The 13,361-nt window shown below is 45.3% G+C and overlaps 1 protein-coding gene across 1 annotated transcript in view; it reads left to right on the top strand.

Annotated features, from left to right (window-relative positions):
* Nucleotides 1-11,358, top strand: part of ca10a (carbonic anhydrase Xa) — a 293,559-nt gene extending 282,201 nt beyond the window's left edge. Inside the window, exons 6-9 of the mRNA XM_078279600.1 lie at nucleotides 474-546; nucleotides 5,900-6,054; nucleotides 6,244-6,418; nucleotides 11,222-11,358. Coding sequence (XP_078135726.1) covers nucleotides 474-546; nucleotides 5,900-6,054; nucleotides 6,244-6,418; nucleotides 11,222-11,244 — 426 coding nt within the window. The 3' untranslated portion in view covers nucleotides 11,245-11,358. The remainder of the gene's footprint in view (nucleotides 1-473; nucleotides 547-5,899; nucleotides 6,055-6,243; nucleotides 6,419-11,221) is intronic.
* Nucleotides 11,359-13,361: the final 2,003 nt, after the last annotated feature.

The raw sequence follows: 13,361 nt of genomic DNA, 5'->3' as shown, positions 1-13,361 counted from the left end.
TCTGGCGGGATGGATGAGGCAGAATATAGATGTGGACTGGAAGATAACATGTTGCAGGGTCACATTCAGCTCTGATAGAATAAAACGTTTTTCCATTATAAAGTAATGTTAGGACAAGAATGCCATGTATTTGCTATTTAAGAAGATAGATTATTTTTTGTCATGGCCGCAGTGTGTGTCTCGGAGCTGTTTTTAATGGTTTCCTGAAAACAGTGGGAGCCTTTGTTTTCCAGAAGGCAAAGCAGCAGTGCAAGAGAGTGTAGGAGCATCTGACTGTGCAAAGTGCATCAGTGTGTTTAGACATTTCATGGGCATTAAAGGTGATATATTAAAAAAAGAAAAATACACTTACATTATCCTTCAAAAAATTTAACTCAGTTGAATTAATGTAAATTTGTGATGCGCTCTCAATTCATGACATGATCAGTTCATTTTTCACCCTTTTTCCTCTCTCTTTCTCTCTTTTAATCCAGATTGCCGAGGCATCAAACTCATTCCTGAATCGAATGCTGAACAGAGACACCATCACAAGAATAACATATAAAAGTAAGTGTCCCTGTGCTGTCGAAACATCTGTACTAATGAACCTTGAAACGCCAATTAACATCCGCTAGCCGTGTACTTTTTTAGTGAGGTTACTGTTGCTAGACCTTTCAAGCTTTCCGTTTCCGCGTGACATGACACAGTTTATGGATTTTTAACCTTTATTTATTCAGGGAAGGTTCACTGAGAGGCAGCCTCTCTTTTGCAGGAACGCCCTGATCACATTCACACAGTTGCAAACATTCATACCTGGAAGCTGCCCAGTACAACCACAGTCTGATCTGCTGGCCACTGGAGGGTTGGAGATTAAGGGCCTTGCTCAAGGGCACCTCAGTGGTGGTAATGAGGGAGGGACAAGCGCTGCTCTTTCACTTTTCCCACCCAGATTTTATCCTGTCGGTCTTGGGATTGAACCGACGACCTCCCGGTCACAAGCTTGCTTCGTCTTTAACCTTTAGGCCACCACTGCCCCAATACTTGAAATACTTGAACATTTTATCAGCTGTAGATAGCTAGCTTATTGAGCTAACCTTAGCTTCATGAGTCATTTTGGAAAATGACTGGGGGGGAGCAATCATATTTCATATTGCCACCCCGAGCCCCCCCCTCTAGCCCCGCCCCTGCCCAACAGATGTACATTTCTGTGATAGAGCCTGACATCCCTCCCCTCTCGCTATCTCTGTGATTGGTTTAAAGTAATACAACCAAGCCGGAGCATTTTTTTCCCCTATCCCAGAAAAGATCAATTATATTTTAATAATATATAATAGACAGGAGGTGTAGCCAGACCATACTCCAGCGCTGACACAGGTCTGGCAATGCAAGTACTTTTTTGGTCTCTTAAAAGCATAATGAATTCATTTCAATCAAAGTGCTAATTGAAGGGATGCTGCAGGATGGGGATGGTGAGATGCCTGCATGGGAACTCTTGATAGCTGGAGGAGGCTGTTGGTGAGGCATCACTCGACAGATGCTCTCCAGAGGTTTCCCTCTGCCAGCCAGCCTGCCATACTTGAGAGGCAGCATCGGCACACAGATCGCCCGGGGCTAGTTTGAAAAAAAGAGACAAATAATTGGATTAATGGGGGGAGCAGTAGGGGCTGGATAAACACACTGACCCCTTGTGACTGGGAGGAGTCTCCGAACCAGCGGGTGGAGGAGGCGGGGGCAGACGGGGGGGCTCCTCCGGGTCCTGGAGCTGGAGAGGAGCATGAATTATGACAGCTGTCAAAACTCCCTCGGATACACTGTCTCACAGACATGCACACACTGTCACATGCTTCTGGATCCTTAGGCATATCCCTCAGCCAGTAATGCTGCCAATTGTCTTCCAAAGCAGATACTGTATGTACACGCATGCCAACACAAAAACACATACACACCATCCAAAGACAATTATTTATTTCAACCGCATGATCAGAGATCAGCAACAGAGCTCCTCTTCACACGCAAAGAGGATCACAGAAGATTTTTTTATGGGGATTTTGGGGATATTAAGCATACCATGCTTATTAGTTTTTTCTTTTGATTTATACCGTTTACAAGATGCAGTATTTAAAAGTGATCCAAAGCACAGCTGAATTAGGAGTAAAGCTGCAGTGGTCCACCACAGTGACCTTATTACAATAGGCAGTCCATTTGTCATCAGATGACAAGTTACTGAGAGAGTGTTACTGCAGTGTGAAGAGGGAGAGAGTTGCAGTCTGTCTAATTAGCGTCCTGACAGCGGAGACAGTTTGGATAAAAGAGGTTTATGCTGCAACACTAACAGCTTGTCATTCACAGAACACTAAATGAAATGTGAGAAATGAGTTTTGAAAGATGAGCTCAGTGCTTGATGTGTTTACAGCCCGCACACACACTCACAAATGTCCCACATGTGTAACTGCACCTTTGATGTCGTAATAGGATGTGAAGTGTCCAAAATCTCAGTTAACTACTCTTTACGTTATATCCTAAACATCAAGTGTTTATTATGTAGGGGACAGTGAACAAGTGAGTGAAGACACAGCCCAGGAGATAGCTTAATCCGCTGTGCATGCTGAGGCTACAGCAGCACAGCCATGCTATGAATCAAAAGTCCTGGACGGCTCTCAGACGGAATCAGAACATTTCAATCATTTAGGCATTCATACGTTTTTTTTAAATGCACCGAAGAATATATATCATATATAAAATCTTAACGGGACAATTCACCAACTTTAATTTGGATATCCAATCGTGCTGATGGAATATGTAGTCCATTGAAGAAATAAATTCCCAGCAAGTTCTCCTGATCACAGAGCCGTGGCAGCCGTGCCTCAATGTGCCAGGATGCATTGCACGTGATCGGCGAGTTCGCTAAGCTCTCGTAGCTTTTTTAGTTGTTAAAGAGGGAGATGCACAGCCAACTTAGTGATAACAAACTGACATTTATTAAATAATAGTGCAGACAGAACGACGATGAGGTGTGGTTGTCAGGATCAGTGATGTATGAGAGACGGATGGATGCAGTGAACAATGTGTGGTGCATGTTGTCAGTGGCTAACAAAGGAAGTAACTAAACATAGAATGAAATCATGATGGTGCTCGGTGAAGGGTATGCCGCACGCTGGTCTCGGGGCAGTCATCTCGTTAGCACCTCACACACAGACCTGCAAGTTCACAAGACAGACAATAGTACACTTGCACGAGACAGCAGGCTCTGGGCCGTCACATAGTTAACAAAAATAAACTCACAAAATGTCAAGAAGGGACATGTTTTTACACCTAAACAGAAAAATACAACCGGACACCTTCTGAATTCAACTTTGTCTCTTTCACTGAACCAAGACACACTTCATTCAAACGGGACAGAAACTTCGGAGGCAGACCATTAAATTAGGTCAATAAAATGGCAAAAACCTGCCATGTTATCTCCAGGCTGGTCTTGGTTGTATTTTCCAGTTTGTCTTCAGGATTCTAAAGAAGGTCTCCAGCATACCTCTGTTCAGGTAAGGAGTAAAACCTTCATGCACGAGGGCTGGTAATCTTGGACAATATCCAACAAAAACTGCCCACGCAGACATTTACTGCAGCAGAATGATTCAGTTTCTGTTGGCGGCGGTGGGCGATTTGAGCAAAGGCCCCACCAGTCCATGCTCAGGTTCTGGACGCTTCCCGCTGCAGCTGCAGCCTCCCTCGGCCTCTCTCTGGCTGAATACGGCTGAATATCCCAGTCAGTAAAAAAAAAAATCCTCATCTGCACTCATATTTTTGCTGATGAAAACGGAGCGAGTTTGCAATACAAGAGAAGAGAACAAGGAAGTTTGAGAACAGCATTGCGCCCCCCAGCTACCAAAGCTGAAAGTAACACTCTGGAGTTCTTCTGGACCCCAGTGACATCACTGGGGGACCGAAGTAAAGCAGATTGTGCAGCTGTAGCCAACTGAGCCCCAGAGACACAGAGAACATTGGAAAGAACTGCAGGCTTTTTTTTCACACACGAACATGCACCAGATTAGTCTCGCTTTGCCAGACCTTCCTCCACAGCGCTGCGAAGGAAGGTCTGGCTAGTCCACACAGCATTCCTGAATGGGAGAAATTCATGCTCTGGTTTATTGGCATTTCTTTAAACCAATCACAATCGTCTTAGGTGGTGCTAAGTGCCGGACGGAGCCACGTCGCCTCTGAAAAATAGCCTCAGGAAGGAACTTGTTTTGGTGGAACATGTGTACGTCAAAAGTTGTTTTAGTCGTGCAACAGAAAACTCAGATTGGACAGATAGTCTAGCTAGCTGTCTGGATTTACCCTGCAGAGATCTGAGGAGCAGTTAACCGTAGTCCTCAGAAATCCACCAGAGTTTAGAACGCCAACACAAAGAAAGAGGAAGGTAACGGACATCCGGCCGAAAAGAGTGAAATCTGGTGGAATTTCCGATGGCAACATAGCAATCCTGGAAGGAATTGTCCCTTTAACTCTAGGTCCAGGTTTTTATGTCTTAAATTGTTCTTGTTTTTAGCTATTTAGTGTCGTTCTTGTTGTTGTTGTTTTTTTTATCTCTAATGCACCTTCAGTTGTGGCACTCACAATTTCATCTAATAACAATGTATCCAATGACAATGTGAAAACAATGTGAAAAGGGGCGTTCGTAATGATCTAATGAACCTACAGAGAATTATCAGCTCATTCTGCAGCTCCCCTTGACCTTAAAGAGCTTTATTGACTTTCGGTTAATTGTTTCACTGTTCGGCCCACAACTGGGATGCTCTTTGGTTTACTCTAACTGCTCTCATAGCTCTGTTTCCAGCTGCAGCAGGCAGCTGTTTTCAGTGAAACAGCTGTAAAAAGCTAGTGTCTTCTACCCGCTCAGCAGCAAACCGCAGACAGACACAGTCAGAGACGAGCTGGTGATCACAGAGGAGCATTTGGCAGCTAAAGAGACGGAGATTTCTCTCAGGAGTTGGTAGACACCACTAACAGCTAAATGAGAGAATATTGGTCAGAAAACGCTAATCTGCTGGATGTGTAACTGTTGGTTAACACGTTTGCATGAATCTATTTAAAAAATAAAAGTCCTGCTGCTTTACTTCATTTGCTTTAGTAGAATTACAGTAGTGCTGTGTGGGTTGATCTAAAAAGTCATATTCTGGAAGCAAATACTTTTTGGTGTAAAATCTTAATCAGAAAACAAATTCAATTCAATTACAATTTATTTATAGTATCAAATCATAACAAGATTTATCTCAAGACACTTTACAGATAGAGTAGGTCTAGACCACACTCTATAATTTACAAAGACCCAGCAATTCCAGTAATTCCCCCAAGAGCAAGCATTTAGTGCGACTGTGGCGAGGAAAAACTCCCACTCAGACAGACCCAGGCTCTTGGTAGGCGGTGTCTGACGGTGGGGGTGTGATGAACAGTGGCAATAATAGTCACAATAAAGATAATGGAACAGTGACTAGAAATAGCAGTCGTAGTAGTTCATGGCGTAGCAGGGCACTGCAGAGAACTTTAAGATGTTTGTGCAATGTTTTGTGCTTAGTTACTTTCCATCAGTCTGCCTGTAACAGATGTTTTGAACATAGGAGTAATTTCAATATCCAGGTTCCCTCTGATTCTTTAGTGCAGTGCTTCCCAACCTGGGGTGCGGGGCCCCAAAAGTGTCCCAAGAAAAATCCGAGGGGTCACTAGATGATTAGAGAAAGCTTTTCAGCCTTTTCTCTAGTTTCTTTACTCTTGTGAAATCTGAGGAAGAGGACAAATGACTCGAAATAATATTTTTAGTAATCTGATAACAAATACACTTTGTTCTTTTCCTTATTTTGTTGTGCAATTTACAACTTTGGTACAAACTGAAGCTACAGTACAGTATCCCTCCGGTTTTTGCTTACAGATGATGCGTATCTGCTGACCGGCCTCAACATAGAGGAGATTTACCCCGAGACAAGTAGCTTTATCACATACGAAGGATCGATGACCATCCCTCCATGCTTTGAGACCGCCACCTGGATCCTGATGAACAAGCCGGTGTACCTCACACGCATGCAGGTGAGCCTCAGCCGCCAAGCCAGAGCTGGAACACAAACCCAAACCTCACTGGGGATTATCTCTCTAACTATTGTACTACCTATGAAACATGTCAGCCCAGCAATGCCTGGCTCATATTTCCATGATGCTTTGGCCTACCTTTAACAGCTTCTTTTTCTCTCTCTCTCTGTGTCTCTGTCTTTATCTTAGATGCACTCCTTGCGGCTGTTGAGCCAGAACCAGCCGTCTCAGATCTTCCTGAGCATGAGCGACAACGTTCGCCCAGTTCAGCCGTTGAACAACCGCTGCATCCGCACCAATATCAACTTCAGCATGCAGGGCAAAGATTGCCCCAACAACAGAGCTCAGAAGCTCCAATACCGAGGTAGAAGCTGAATTTGCCAATATCATTTTTGATTTAAAACAAACGCATACATTAAAGTGCACATATTATGAAAAATTTGGGGTGTTATTTTGGACAAAAAAACATCCGTGCTGTTTTGAGTGAGATACGTCTGCGGGTGAGCTGTTCAAAATCGGCAGGGCTTTTTACGTCACTAGCCGAAACTAGGTGGCTAACCATAGCATGTTAACACTAGCATGCTAGCTCGTTCTGAAAAACGCAAAACACTGCTACAACACACACTAGTTCACCATAATCTACAAAAGAACTACTTACATGTCCCTGTTCTGCAGGTATTCTACGCAAAGTTGGAAGCGCGCCCTCGTTTAGAAGAAGTCTCCCGGCTAATCTTGCCTTGTACTACTGAAGTTGTAGAAACAAACAGCTAGCTAGATGATGTGATCCTTACCTAGCTACTGCGCATGTGCGACTCCCAACAAAGATGTTACAGCAGTGAGAGGTCTCACTCTGTAGCTAAAACAGAGACCTGAACACTGGGTGAAAAGAGGAGCTGCAGCAATGTGCAGTAATTTTTTTTGAAAATTAAACCATGTAAACCTATTCTGGTACAACCTCAAATTACAATTATAAACCTGAAAATGAGCATAATATGGCCACTTTAAACATACCATTTTCATTTAATAACGCTATGCCCAAGAGCTGCTGTGTAGTTGGTTGCACCAACAATCCATCCATCTTTGTCTGCTTATCCGGTGTTGGGTCGCGGGGGGAGCAGCTCCAGCAGGGGACCCCAAACTTCCCTTTCCCGAGCCACATTAACCAGCTCCGACTGGGGGATCCCGAGGCATTCCCAGGCCAGGTTGGAGATATAATCCCTCCACCTAGTCCTGGGTCTTCCCCAAGGCCTCCTCCCAGCTGGACGTGCCTGGAATACCTCCCTAGGGAGAAGCCCAGGGTGCCCGAACCACCTCAACTAGCTCCTTTCGACGCAAAGGAGCAGCAGCTCTACTCCGAGTTCCTCACGGATGACTGAGCTTCTCACCCTATCTCTAAGGGAGATGCCAGTCATTCTCCTGAGGAAACCCATTTCGGCCGCTTGTACCCTGGATCTTGTTCTTTCGGTCATGACCCAGCCTTCATGACCATAGGTGAGGGTAGGAACGAAAACTGACCGGTAGATCTTTTTGTCACAACGGTGCAATAAATTTAATGTAATACCACACGCGCTGCGCCGATTCTCCGATCAATCTCCCGCTCCATTGTCCCCTCACTCGCAAACAAGACCCCAAGGTATTTAAACTCCTTCACTTGGGGTAAGGACTCATTCCCTACCTGGAGTAGGCACTCCATCGGTTTCCTGATGAGAAACATGGTCTCAGATTTAGAGGTGCTGATCCTCATCCCAGCCGCTTCACACTCGGCTGCGAACCGATCCAGTGAGTGTTGAAGGTCACAGGCCGATGATGCCATCAGGACCACATCATCTGCAAAGAGCAGTGATGAGATCCCCAGCCCACCGAACTGCAACCCCTCCCCACCCCGACTACGCCTTGATAGCCTGTCCATAAATATTACAAACAGGATTGGTGACAAAGCGCAGCCCTGGCGGAGGCCAACCCTCACCTGAAACGAGTCCGACTTACTGCCGAGAACCCGGACACAGCTCTCGCTTTGGTCGTACAGAGATTGGATGGCCCTGAGAAGAGACCCCCTCACCCCATAATCCCACAGCACCTCCCACAGTATCTCCCAGGGGGCCGGTCATACGCCTTCTCCAAATCCACGAAACACACGTAGACCGGATGGGCATACTCCCAGGCTCCCTCCAGGATCCTTGCGAGAGTGAAGATCTGGCCCATTGTTCACGACCAGGACGGAATCCACTCGGATCCCTCCTTCCCAGCACGTTGGAGTAGACGTTACCAGGGAGGCTGAGAAGTGTGATACCCCTGTAATTGGCACACACCCTCTGGTCCCCCTTTTTGAAAAGGGGAACCACCACCGCAGTCTACCACTCCTTTGGCACTGTCCCAGACTTCCACGCAATGTTGAAGAGGTGTGTCAACCAAGACAGCCCCTCCACACCCAGAGCCTTGAGCATTTCTGGATGGATCTCATCAATCCCAGGGGCTTTGCCACTGTGAAGTTGTTTGACTACATCAGTGACTTCCGCCTGGGAAATTGACAACAATCCCCCATCATCCTCCAGCTCCGCCTCTAACATAGAGGGCGTATTAGTTGGATTCAAGAGTTCCTCAAAGTGCTCCTTCCACCGCCCTATTACCTCCTAAGTTGAGGTCAACAGTGTCCCATCCTTACTGTACACAGCTTGGATGGTTCCCCGCTTCCCCGTCTTGAGGTGGTGAACGGTTTTCCAGAAGCACCTTGGTGCCGACCGAAAGTCCTTCTCCATGTCTTCTCCAAACTTCTCCCACACCCGCTGCTTTGCCTCTTTCACGACAGAGGCTGCAGCCCTTCGGGCCCTTCGGTACCCTGCAACTGTCTCCGGAGTCCTCTGGGATAACATATCCCGGAAAGACTCCTTCTTCAGTCGGACGACTTCCCTGACCACTGGTGTCCACCACGGTGTTCGTGGGTTACCAACCCTTGAGGCACCTAAGACCCTAAGACCACAGCTCTTCGCCGCAGCTTCAGCAATGGAAACTTTGAACATTGTCCACTCGGGTTCAATGCCCCCAGCCTCCACAGGGATGCACGAAAAGCTCTGCTGTAGGTGTGGGTTGAAAGTCTGTCGGACAGGGGCCTCCTCTTCTCCGAAATTTTGTCAGAGTTTTCCCCCCCACAACCCACGACCCTCTCGTCCACCGGGATAAACTCCAACGTAGCAGCACTCAGCCGGGGGCTTGTCCATGTCCTAAACAAATCCTGATTGATTGGTTTTGGCTCCAAGCTACAACGTTAGACCAGACCGACATTGCGTCATCGCAAGAGGCCTCGACGCCACACATCAGGAGAGAAACAGGAAAATGTTGAAAAGCTGTTGTGTAGTGGGTTACTCGAGATGTGAGGCTCATAAGATATGCCTAGGGCTGTACCAAATACCTTTTTCTTTTTTAGCTTCGGTGCTTCGGTGCTTCTCAGCGGCGAGCATTTGAAGCTTCGATAGCTTCGGCAGCAGTGGCAGCGGCGTGGGAAACCAACCTTTCCGACCGCACTTGTAGGCAATTTAATTTCACGGAAAAAGAGAGAGAGTGAAAAGAGACGGAGCTAGAGATGAAGTGACTGCTTTGTTGTTGCAGGACACAGTCACCTGTTGCTAAACACAATCCTGGCCAGTTCATAGTGTTTCAAACTTTTTTTTGTGACAGCGGTAGCCAGTGATGTGTCCCGTTTACTGTAACGTTAGGGGACTCGCACGTAAGTACTGACGAGTCTGATAGCCAGTTGACATCACATGATCAAAATAAATGGAAAGACCTGCGTTTTTGCCAGACTGTCTGACGAGTGACGATGACACAGTAGCATAGCGCTGCATAAATTAGCAAGCGGCTAGTAGATGTTAATGCTGACAAAACACCACAGTGAATTTCAGCCTGCATGCACGTTTAAAAAAAAAAAAAACTAATATTCGAATCCCAAAATTGAAAATGGAATACCTACTCATTGAACGAATATTCGAATATTCGGATCCAGCCCTAGATACGCCCGAGGTAATTGCTTTTAGATTCGACATCCACATAGATTAAATTAAATTAACATCAGAATTGAGTGCCGAGCTGCTTCTCAGCTCAGTTTAAGATCATGTAGACTGCAGATTGATGTGCTAAAGAGAAGGAGGGAAGAAAAGAGACAGCAGAAAGTCAGAACACCTGTTTGGCCCTGACTGACAGATAACTACCACCTGGGAGCTGCTGCTGCCTTCTGTCATCTCTCCTCCTCTGCTTCAGACAATATATCTGCTGCACAGAATGTTGAATTTTACTCCTGAAGCAGAAATCTGCTAACGGCGAGAGGTAGCCCATCCGCTGCTATTCATTGTGTAATTTCTTTATTTCTTTATTTGCTCAAGATTTATTGTTCTGTGGCCGACACACACGATTGTGTTTCTGTGTGTATCTCTCTCTCATTCTTTCTCTGTTCTGCTCTACTCTACCCACTCCCCCTAAAAAGATGAAATTCTCATTCTGTGCAGCAGTTGTGGGGGGAGATTTCAGCCCTCCCTATCCGCCTCAGGCCCTCATGATCCTGAAACACATGCAAAATGAAAAATACAAAGTCAGACCTGCTTATTTCATTGTTCAAAGATGTAAAGACCTTCAAGATAAAGTGTGTGTGTGTGTGTGTGTGTGTGTGTGTGTGGGGGGGGGGGGTCTCATTAAAAGGGAAAAAATGTCTCTTTGGTGATTTGTGTAAGGTCAACCCAACAAGAAGCACACAATCGGGGATGTTTGGAAACCATGCTGTGCATGTGTGTGTTTACTTTATTATTTTCAACACCTGATGAAAGGAAATATTATTATAATAACAATCCCTTCTTTCACATAACAGCATTTTTTTTTAAAATCAAATTACAATGTTTACTTGTGTTGTTGGCACCAACTCATTTTGGGTATAATTTTCTGTCAGGGCTGCCACTCAGAACATAATCCCCCCCCCCCACACATACACACACACACACACACACACACACACACACACACACACACTCAAACACAACCACATAGCCAGGCACATTCACTCGAGTGCCATTCCTTTTGAATTGAATGCTATTGCTAAAGATGAAATATGGTGAAGGGGAATGCCACTGTGGAGGGTGGTGCATATGTAAATCAATATTCTCACTCCTGTCCTCCTCTCTTCCAGTGAACGAGTGGTTGCTAAAGTAGCCTCCCTCGGGTGAGCGTCAGAGATGGAGAGCGGGACGAGGCGATGGCGAGGAGGGAAGGATGGAGGAGGGAAAGATGTGAAACCGGGCTAAAGGTTGCATCTCATCTAAGATTATTTCATGGCATTGTATAAAGACAACACCGGACATTATACGAATTAAGGAACTTTGTATTGCGGGCAAAGAGACTCTTCTTTTCATACATTGAGAACCGTTTGAACCCTCGATCCAACACATGCTATTAAGCCCTTTTCCCCCACTGTATAACTATATCTACATGGACATTTTGATACCAATACGTTTTTGGGAGAAAACCAAAAAATGACACTTGGAAAACAAACAAAAAATAAATAACGTAGAAGCATTTATTTGATAGCCTCCCAACCAATAGGACAACGTTGGGACTTTGGCCTTTGTACATAAAAATGTTGCTATCAGTGGGAAAATCCAAGGACTAAGTCACTGCCCCCATCCCCGCCGGTCAAGACGAAGTGGTCAACACAAGTCTCACGCGGACTTTTCATTACAGTCACCAACAAGGCATGCAATCAACAACAGAGAGGGAACACAGCCTTACCTTGTCATTGTCCAAAACTAGAGTTATGTCATGGGAGACGAGTGAATATTTACAGGCTTTCTTATGGCCTCAGAACAACCAGTGTCTTGGCCTCGTTTGTACATATTATAATTATCAATACTGCAGAAAATGAATATGTAAAGAAAACTAATGAATTAACGTTCAAAAGATATATTAAGAGGATTTTAAAAAAAGACAAAAAGTTGAGAATTTTAAAATGCTTGGTGCACTTTGAATTCTGGAGCAGTTCTTATTGTGAGCTGATGCCTTTTTTCTGTTTTATTGTTTACAATGGTCATACACTGTGTTTGAGTGTTGTTATCAGCCCAATAAATGTGTCTGGAAAGTTCACTTTGGGAAATGCTTCACTATGAGGATCTGACTTATTGTACCTGTACCTGCTTTGTACTGTTCCATATTAAATGTGTTGATATGTCAATATTCCGCCTCAGAGGCATGCTCAATTACACTGTCATCACCCAGAAAGCATTGCTCAGAGATAACAGTGGGATAACGAAGGTATCAGGGTAGTGTCTTCTTGACAGAGCCTCTAAATGAATGGCATGATGGTCTCCTGCTGATAAAGATGCAGCGTAACAGTCTGGCTTTCTTTCATTGTTTGTCTGATACAGCTGAAGCTTATCAGCCATGCACAGGAAGCTCCGTCGGGGATAACGTATTCTCGCTTTGCGAGACCTTCCTCCACAGCGCTGCGTAGGAAGGTCTGGCTAGTCCACACAGCATGCCCGGATGTGAGAAAAACGCGCTCTGGTTTATTGGCATTTCTTTAAACCAATCACAAATCGTCTTGGGCGGCGCTAAGCTCTGGATTTACCCTGCAGAGATCTGAGGAGCAGTTAACCATGGTCCTCACAAATCCACCAGAGTTTAGAATTCCAAGACAAAGAAAGAGGAAGGTAACGAACATCTGGCCGAAAATGAAGGAAAATCTGGCGGAATTTCCGGTGTCAGCGGAACAATTCCGGAAATGAAACGTACAGTCTGTCTTTCTTTCCATTGCTTGCCTGATACAGCTGAAGCTTATCAGCCATGCACAGGAGGCTCCGTCAGGGTTAATGTGACCTGTCAGTCTTTCAAATCATATCAGCGGCCGTCACGGGACAGGGAGCAGAGGAACCGCCTCTCCTGTGCTGATGCCCAACAATGAAGGTCCAATCCACTGTTGGCTGCTTCAAAATGTTGTTCTCTCCACAGGGAGCTGAAGAAAAAGACAACAGGTTTATCGAAGGGAGGGCAAGCCTCATTTCAATGTTTTTAGCAAGGTCAATCACAGAACTGCTGGTGAAACAGCAGCCGGACGTGACGTCTGGACTTTGGCTGTCTCTAACTTCTTGGCAACAGTTTATGGAAGGCCCTTTCCTAATTTAATATGTGCAACAAAGGCAGCTTCTGACTTCAACCCCATCCAACACCTAAAGTTAGGCTTTAAAGTTAAGATTTCAAATGCGGTTTACTATACTGCAGGTATCTGAAATATCGCTGGAGTGGTTATTTGGTCAAGCATACAACAGAAGAGCAAC

The sequence above is a fragment of the Sander vitreus genome, chromosome 21 (genome assembly GCF_031162955.1).
Source record: "Sander vitreus isolate 19-12246 chromosome 21, sanVit1, whole genome shotgun sequence".
In the NCBI taxonomy this organism is placed as follows: Eukaryota; Metazoa; Chordata; class Actinopteri; order Perciformes; family Percidae; genus Sander; species Sander vitreus.
The sequence above is the reverse complement of the archived record's forward strand: the minus strand, read 5'-3'. Positions and strand labels throughout refer to the sequence as shown.